Below are 10,382 nucleotides of genomic sequence, written 5' to 3' on the forward strand. Positions count from 1 at the left end.
ACCTGACCTTGAGTGATGCCATACTGCCGAGCAATAGCACGCTGTTTAATGCTGTAATTTCGTAAAGCCACCACTCCATGACAAACAGCATTGTCGAGTTGACGGACCGCCTCCAGAGGAAGCGGCAATAACTTTTGGAGACGTGCAGCAGTTGTTTTCCACTAATACAGAACGCAACAACCCTTGTATACCCGACTGTGAAGCCAATCATCAAATGCACCTGTCCGTACATTTTGCCACGCCACCTGTGATATAATCCTGTTGTTGACTTCTTGCTGCGACAGACAATCAGTGACATGGTTCTTTTAACAAATAAATCACCAAAGTGTAAAATAAACTCACCAGATTGATATACTGAGTTAAGAAAGTAAACCCAAGTCAAGAAAAAATATATATTCCATATGAATTGCCAAGTCTGTATATACAGTCACGTGACAGAGTAAGTACACTCCATGTAAAGTTTTGACTTTTTCAACATATTTCAACATACAGCTATTTCATCTTCATTTCAACAATATTGAGAGATAAAGGTGATATAATACAACAAATGTCATGAAACATTTACATTTTGTAGTCCATTGTATAATTTAAATAAACATAAATGCAAATTTCACATGTGGAAAAAGTAAGTACACCCCTACAGGTTCAAATACCTAAAATTAGAATCAGGTGCACCAGCTCAAGTGCAAATGATTCGAACATCGTTAGAGAGGATCTTGGAGGAACCTGTCTTATTTAAACCTCAGACATTTAGTTTGGTTTGCTCTTTGTTGTTTAAGTGTGCGGCGTCACCATGCCTAGATCAAAAGAGCTCTCTGAGGCCTTCAGAAAGAAGGTTATAGATGCCGACGAGTCTGGGAAGGGATTTAAAAAGATCTCCAAACAATTTGAAATCAATCATTCCACTGTCCAGAAGATAATCTACAAGTGGAGAAGAATCCAAACAACTGCCAACTTGTTCAGGCCAGGCCGCCCCAGCAAGTTCAACCCGAGAGCAGACCGCAAGATGCTGAAAGAAGTCTCTAAGAACCCCAGAATGTCATCATGGGACCGACAGGTAGCTCTTGCCACTGTTGATGTCAAAGTGCACGAGTCTACCATTAGAAAGAGGCTGCACAAATTTGATCTACATGGGAGGTGTGCCAGGAGGAAACCGTTGCTGTCCAGAAATAACATCAGGGCAAGACTAAAGTTTGCCAATGAACACCTCGGCAAAGACCAGCACTTCTGGAACAATGTGCTCTGGACAGATGTGTCAAAGGTAGAGCTATTTGGCCACAGTAACCTGATACCAACTGTAAAGCATGGTGGTGGAAATATTATGGTTTGGGGCAGCTTTGCTGCATCAGGGCCTGGGCAGCACACCATCATAGAATCCACGATGAATTCTTCATTGTACCAGAGGGTGCTTGACGATAATGTGAGGCTATCTGTCAGAAAGTTGAAGCTCAACTGAAGGTGGACCTTGCAACATGACAATGACCCTAAACATACCAATACATCCACCAAGGAATGGCTGAAAAGAAAGAAATGGAGGGTTCTGGAATGGCCAAGTCAAAGCCCGGATCTAAATTCCATCGAGATGTTGTGGGGGGATTTGAAACGAGCTGTGCATGCAAGAAACCCCTCAAACATCACACAGCTGAAAGAATTCTGCATGGAGGAGTGGGCAAAAATTTCTCCCAGTCGATGTCAGAGACTGGTAGACAGTTATAAGAAACGCCTACTTGAGGTTGTTTCTGCCAAAGGGGGCAATACCACCGATTAGAGCCAAGGGTGTACTTACTTTTTCCACATGCGAAATTTGCATTTATGTTTATTTAAATTATACAATGGATGACAAAATGTAAATGTTTCATGATATTTGTTATATTATATCACCTTTATCTATCAATATTGTTGAAATGAAGATAAAATAGCTGCATGTTGAAATATGTTGAAAAAGTCAAAACTTTACATGGGGTGTACTTACTTTTTCACGTGACTGTATATACATATCGAATTGCAAAGAATTAATGTACACTCTGTTGTTGTATTTCTAAAAATAATAAATAAATAAAAACAATTAGGTTAATGACTGAATCAATGACGAATTGAGTTGGAAGAGGTTTTGTGCACCACAAGAGAAAGTATGCATTAAGCTGTTCGTAATAGTCATCTGGATTGGTGTCCGTGATGGACATATCTTCACATAATGATAACGAATGAGTGACTAAAGTTTTATAACTGCAGTGAAAAATGTTAATTAACTTTTACAAAAAGTAGCTGAAAAAAACTCGAGCGCAGTGAGGGCATGTTTCAAACAGCCAGGAAGCAAATAATCATTCATAACCCTTTTTATAGATCATGGATTGTTCATTTCTTCACGATTTCAAAAATAGCCTTCGTTTGAGAAGTTGTTCCTTCAGCTCGTCTCGTCATGCATCTAAACAATATCATGGGAATCATGTGACAAAAATGGAAGAAGGAATGGAGAGGAATGTGGGAGGATGGAGGAGGGTCGAGGGAACACCATGGACAAACAAGACGTGTATGATTATAGCACCTCGATACGCGGCTTGGACATAATAATGCTTCAGGTATATAATAATGATACAAACATATCCACAGTTTATATTTGATATAAGGGTAGCATAACCACAGTTTACATTTGATATAAGGGTGGAAACATAACCTCAGTATATATTTGATATAAGGGTGGAAACATATCCACAGTTTACATTTGATATAAGGGTGGAAATATATCCACAGTTTACATTTGATATAAGGGTGGAAATATAACCTCAGTATATATTTGATATAAGGGTGGAAACATAACCTCAGTATATATTTGATATAAGGGTGGAAACATATCCACAGTTTACATTTGATATAAGGGTGGAAATATAACCTCAGTATATATTTGATATAAGGGTGGAAATATAACCACAGTATATATTTGATATAAGGGTGGAAACATAACCTCAGTATATATTTGATATAAGGGTGGAAACATATCCACAGTTTACATTTGATATAAGGGTGGAAATATAACCTCAGTATATATTTGATATAAGGGTGGAAATATAACCTCAGTATATATTTGATATAAGGGTGGAAATATAACCACAGTTTATATTTGATATAAGGGTGGAAACATAACCTCAGTATATATTTGATATAAGGGTGGAAACATAACCTCAGTATATATTTGATATAAGGGTGGAAATATAACCACAGTTTATATTTGATATAAGGGTGGAAACATAACCTCAGTATATATTTGATATAAGGGTGGAAATATAACCACAGTTTATATTTGATATAAAGGTGGAAATATAACCACAGTTTACATTTGATATAAGGGTGGAAACATAACCACAGTTTACATTTGATATAAGGGTGGAAATATAACCTCAGTATATATTTGATATAAGGGTGGAAACATAACCACAGTTTATATTTGATATAAGGGTGGAAACATAACCTCAGTATATATTTGATATAAGGGTGGAAATATAACCACAGTTTACATTTGATATAAGGGTGGAAACATAACCTCAGTATATATTTGATATAAGGGTGGAAACATAACCTCAGTATATATTTGATATAAGGGTGGAAATATAACCACAGTTTATATTTGATATAAGGGTGGAAACATAACCTCAGTATATATTTGATATAAGGGTGGAAATATAACCACAGTTTATATTTGATATAAAGGTGGAAATATAACCACAGTTTACATTTGATATAAGGGTGGAAACATAACCACAGTTTACATTTGATATAAGGGTGGAAATATAACCTCAGTATATATTTGATATAAGGGTGGAAATATAACCACAGTTTACATTTGATATAAGGGTGGAAACATAACCTCAGTATATATTTGATATAAGGGTGGAAATATAACCACAGTTTATATTTGATATAAAGGTGGAAACATATCCACAGTTTACATTTGATATAAGGGTGGAAACATATCCAAGTTTACATTTGATACAATGGTGGAAGCATAACCACAGTTTACATTTGATATAAGGGTGGAAACATATTCAAAGGTGACATTTGATATAAGGGTGGAAACATAACCACAGTTTACATTTGATACAATGGTGGAAGCATAACCACAGTTTACATTTGATATAAGGGTGGAAACATATCCAAAGGTGACATTTGATATAAGGGTGGAAACATATCCACACTTTACATTTGATATAAGGGTGGAAGCATATCCACAATTTGCATTTGATACAAGGGTGGAAACATAACCACAGTTTACGTTTGATACAAGGGTGGAAACATAACCACAGTTTACATTTGATATAAGGGTGGAAACATATCCACAGTTTACATTTGATACAAGGGTGGAAACAAAACCACAGTTTACATTTGATATAAGGGTGGAAGCATAACCACAGCTTACATTTGATACAACGGTGGAAACATAACCACAGTTTACATGTTGTTTAATGTTGACATAAAGGTGGCATTATAATCATATATTGTGTATAGTTGATGTAAAGGTGGTATAATAACCATATCGTGTAAAGTTGATATAAAGGTAATATTATAACTACATTGTATAATGCTGATGCACAGGTGATATTGTAACCATACATTGTGTCCAGTTGATATAAAGGCGGTATTATAACCATATTGTGTACAGTTGTATAAAGGAGGTATTCCAACCATATTGTGTACAGTTGATATAAAGGTGGTATCATAACCATGTAGTGTACAGTTGATGTAAAGGTGGGATCATAACCATATTGTGTCCAGTTGATATAAAGGCGGTATCATAACCATGTAGTGTACAGTTGTATAAAGGCGGTATCATAACCATGTAGTGTACAGTTGATGTAAAGGTGGTATCATAACCATGTAGTGTACAGTTGATATAAAGGTGGTATTATAACCATATTGTGTCCAGTTGATATAAAGACGGTATTATAACCATATTGTGTACCGTTGTATAAAGGAGTTATTCCAACCATATTGTGTACAGTTGATATAAAGGTGGTATCATAACCATGTAGTGTACAGTTGATGTAAAGGTGGGATCATAAGCATATTGTGTAAAGTTGATGTAAAGGTGGGATCATAACCATGTAGTGTACAGTTGATGTAAAGGTGGGATCATAACCATATTGTGTAAAGTTGATGTAAAGGTGATATCATAACCATATTGTGTACAGTTGATATAAAGGAGGTATTCCATCCATATTGTGTACAGTTGATGTAAAGGTGGTATTATAACCATATTGCATAAAGTTGATGTAAAGGTGATATTATAACCATATTGCGTAAAGTTGATGCAAAGGTGATATTATAACCATATTGCGTAACATTGATGCAAAGGTGGTATCATAACCATATTGTGTACAGTTGATGTGAAGGTGGTATCATAACCATATTGTGTACAGTTGATGTGAAGGTGGGATCATAGCCATACTGTGTACAGTTGATGTGAAGGTGGGATCATAGCCATATTGTGTACAGTTGATGTGAAGGTGGGATCATCACCATATTGTGTAAAGTTGATGTAAAGGTGGGATCATAACCATATTGTGTACAGTTGATATAAAGGTGGTATTATAACCATATTGTGTACAGTTGATATAAAGGAGGTATTCCAACCATATTGTGCACAGTTGATGTAAAGGTGGTATTATAACCATATTGCATAAAGTTGATGTAAAGGTGATATTATAACCATATTGCGTAAAGTTGATGCAAAGGTGATATTATAACCATATTGCATAACATTGATGCAAAGGTGGTATCATAACCATATTGTGTACAGTTGATGTAAAGGTGGTATCATAGCCATATTGTGCAAAGTTGATGTAAAGGTGGGATCATAACCATATTGTGTACAGTTGATGTGAAGGTGGTATCATAACCATATTGTGTAAAGTTGATGTAAAGGTGATATTATAACCATATTGCGTAACATTGATGCAAAGGTGGTATCATAACCATATTGTGTACAGTTGATGTAAAGGTGGTATCATAGCCATATTGTGTAAAGTTGATGTAAAGGTGGGATCATAACCATATTGTGTACAGTTGATGTGAAGTTGATATCACAACCATGTTGTGTACAGTTGATGTAAAGGTGATATCATAACCATATTGTGTACAGTTGATGTAAAGGTGATATCACAACCATGTTGTGTACAGTTGATGTAAACGTGATATCATAACCATATTGTGTTCAGTTGATGTAAAGGTGATATCATAACCATATTGTGTTCAGTTGATGTAAAGGTGATATCATAACCATGTTGCGTACAGTTGATGTAAAGGTGATATCATAACCATATTGTGTACAGTTGATGTAAAGGTGATATCACAACCAAATTGTGTGCAGTTGATGTAAAGGTGATATCATAACCATATTGTGTACAGTTGATGTAAAGGTGATATCACAACCATATTGTGTGCAGTTGATGTAAATGTGATATCATACCCATATTGTGTTCAGTTGATGTAAAGGTGATATCATAACCATATTGTGTACAGTTGATGTAAAGGTGATATCACAACCATGTTGTGTACAGTTGATGTAAAGGCGTATTATAACCATATTGTTTAAAGTTTATGTAAAGGTGGGATCATAACCATATGGTGTACAGTTGATGTGAAGGTGGAATCATAGCCATATTGTGTAAAGTTGATGTAAAGGTGGTATCATAACCATATTGTGTACAGTTGATGTAAACGTGATATCATAACCATATTGTGTAAAGTTGATGTAAAGGTGATATCATAACCATATTGTGTAAAGTTGATGTAAAGGCGGATTATAACCATATTGTGTAAAGTTGATGTAAAGGTGATATCATAACCATATTGTGTACAGTTGATGTGAAGGTGATATCATAACCATATTGTGTAAAGTTGATATAAAGGTGATATCATAACCACATTGTGTACAGTTGAAGTAAAGGCGGATTATAAACATATTGTGTACAGTTGATGTAAAGGCGGATTATAACCATATTGTGTAAAGTTGATGTGAAGGTGGTATCATAACCATATTGTGTACAGTTGATGTAAAGGTGGTATCATAACCATATTGTGTACAGTTGATGTAAAGGCGGATTATAACCATATTGTGTAAAGTTGATGTGAAGGTGGTATCATAACCATATTGTGTACAGATGATGTAAAGGTGGTATCATAACCATATTGTGTACAGTTGATGTAAAGGTGTATTATAACCATATTGTGTAAAGTTGATGTTAAGGTGATATCATAACCATATTGTGTACAATTGATGTAAAGGTGGTATCATAACCATATTGTGTAAAGTTGATGTAAAGGTGACATCATGACCATGTTGTGTACAGTTGATGTGAAGGTGGTATCATAACCATATTGTGTACAGTTGATGTAAAGGTGGTATCACAACCATATTGTGTACAGTTGATGTAAAGGCGTATCATAACCATATTGTGTTCAGTTGATGTAAAGGTGATAGTATAACCATATTGTGTACAGTTGATGTAAAGGTGGTATCATAACCATATTGTGTACAGTTGATGTAAAGGCGTATCATAACCATATTGTGTACAGTTGATGTAAAGGTGATAGTATAACCATATTGTGTTCAGTTGATGTAAAGGTGGTATCATAACCATATTGTGTAAAGATGATGTAAAGGTGGTATCATAACCATATTGTGTACAGTTGATGTAAAGGCGGTAATATAACCATATTATGTAAAGTTGATGTAAAGGTGACATCATAACCATGTTGTGTACAGTTGATGTAAAGGTGATATTATAACCATATTATGTACAGTTGATGTAAAGGTGGTATTATAACCATATTATGTATAGTTGATGTAAGGGTGATATTATAACCATATTATGTACAGTTGATGTAAAGGCGGTAATAGAACCATATTATGTAAAGTTGATGTAAAGGTGACATCATAACCATGTTGTGTACAGTTGATGTAAAGGCGGTAATACAACCATATTATGTAAAGTTGATGTAAAGGTGACATCATAACCATGTTGTGTACAGTTGATGTAAAGGTGATATTATAACAACATTGTGTACAGTTGATGTAAACGTGATATTATAACCATATTATGTACAGTTGATCTAAAGGTGGTATTATAACCATATTATGTATCGTTGATGTAATGGTGATATTATAACCATATAATGTATAGTTGATGTAAAGGTGTTATTATAACCATATTATGTACAGTTGATGTAAAGGTGATATTATAACCATATAATGTATAGTTGATTTAAGGGTGATATTATAACCATATTATGTACAGTTGATGTAAAGGTGATATTATAACCATATTATGTACAGTTGATGTAAAGGTGATATTATAACCATATTATGTATAGTTGATGTAAAGGTGATATTATAACCATATAATGTATAGTTGATGTAAATGTGGTATTTTAACCATGTTTTGTGTGTAGTTGACGTAAAGATGATATTATATCCATATTGTGTAAAGTTTATGTAAAAGTGATATTGTAACTATGTTTGTGTGTATTTAATGTAAAGGTGGGATTATAACCATATTGTGTAGTTAATGTAAAGGTGGGATTATAACCATATTGTGTAAAGTAGATGTTAGCGTGATATAACCATGTTTTTGTTTGTCTAGTTGATGTCAAGGAGTATTATAACCAAAGTGTAAAATTGATGTAAAGGTGGTATTACAACAATATTGTGTGAGGTTGATGTAAAGGGGAAATAACAAACATATTATTTAATAATAATGTAACGTTGGGAATGTAATCACATTGTGTATATTCGTAAAGATACTCTGAGTCGACAGTATAAACAGGTTCGTTGCTACCTGGCTACCCCCATAAAAGCACATTTATATTATAATTCTAACCACAGAGACCGTGCCATGCGATTCGTTTCTTTAATGAGTGAAATACTCCGTTTATATAACGTCAAAATTTTAAAAACTGAAATGAATTATAAACACCGGCCTCAGGTCACAGAAAGTGTAACGTGTAGGTAGGAATCAACTCGAAAATAGTAAACGCATTTGCATAGAACGTTCATGTTATTTGAATAAAAAATAAACCACTCACCTCTCTTTATATACCTAGGCAAGAGTGCAGCTCAGTGGAAGAGTGTAACGAAAGATTAGATGATGAGAGGAAAAGAGTGAGTGCGTCCGAAATGGGCTCACCAGGTTTTCCAAAGAATCTCGCGTGGAATCATCGATTCGAGAATCCATCATAAGGAGGTGAACCGAACATGGCTCAAACCGGTACGTTTCTCACAGTGTTCTTTAAACATCACTCGCAGCATCGCTCTCTCCGCCCTCACCACTCACGTACCTCCCCTTAGCCCTATCACCCCTCCCGCACTCACCTGGAAACTTTTTGTGCTTAACGCTCCCATCAGTGACACATACACACACACACACATATATATATATATATATATATATACATATATATATATATATATATATAAATACACATATGTATATATAAATATGTATATATAAATAAACATGTATATTTAAATATATATATATAAATACATATATGTATATATAAATATTCATTCATTCATATATAAATATACATATGTATATATAAGTATATATATGTACATATAAATATACATGTATGAATATAAAAATATATATGTATATATAAATATATATGTTCACATATATATATATATATACACACACACACACACACACACATATATATATACACACACACACACACACATATATATACGTATATATATACACACACACACACACATATATATATACACACACACACACACACACACACACACATATATATATATATACACACACACACACACACACATATATATATATATATATATATATATATATATATATATATATATATATATATAGTATATACACACACACACACACACACACACACACACACACACACACACACACATATATATATATATATATATATATATATATATATATATATATGTATATACACACACACACACACACACACACACATATATATATATATATATATATATATATATATATATATATATATATATATATGTACATATCAGTACGGATTTTAATGGAGCATCTGGCTGAACTTGTCCTCCGAGCGATAGTGTTCATACACGTCGATGCTCGAGAAGCACCAGGATGACGTTAAAGTCGGGTCCGGACACAAACCCAATCTCAAATGGAGAATGCACTGCATCCTTTAAAAGGCAATAAACAACACAGAACGAAAGGCTTTTTGAAACATCAAACCCATGCGTGTTTCAGAGATAAGTGTTGCAACAAAATACCTGGGACGTTGTCGCGAGCAGCTGGGCACGAATCGTGGAGGATCTGCATAGGGGCCTGGAGGGA

The 10,382-nt window shown here is 34.2% G+C and overlaps 1 protein-coding gene across 1 annotated transcript in view; it reads right to left on the reverse strand.

Annotated features, from left to right (window-relative positions):
• Nucleotides 1-9,227, reverse strand: part of MKX (mohawk homeobox) — a 44,003-nt gene extending 34,776 nt beyond the window's left edge. Inside the window, exon 1 of the mRNA XM_078786213.1 lies at nt 9,180-9,227. Within this exon, the coding sequence (XP_078642339.1) occupies nt 9,180-9,227 (48 nt within the window). The remainder of the gene's footprint in view (nt 1-9,179) is intronic.
• Between the last annotated feature and the right edge of the window lie 1,155 nt (nt 9,228-10,382).

Source organism: Myxine glutinosa, chromosome 10 (assembly GCF_964187855.1).
Source record: "Myxine glutinosa chromosome 10, kmMyxGlut1.1, whole genome shotgun sequence".
Classification (NCBI taxonomy): Eukaryota; Metazoa; Chordata; class Myxini; order Myxiniformes; family Myxinidae; genus Myxine; species Myxine glutinosa.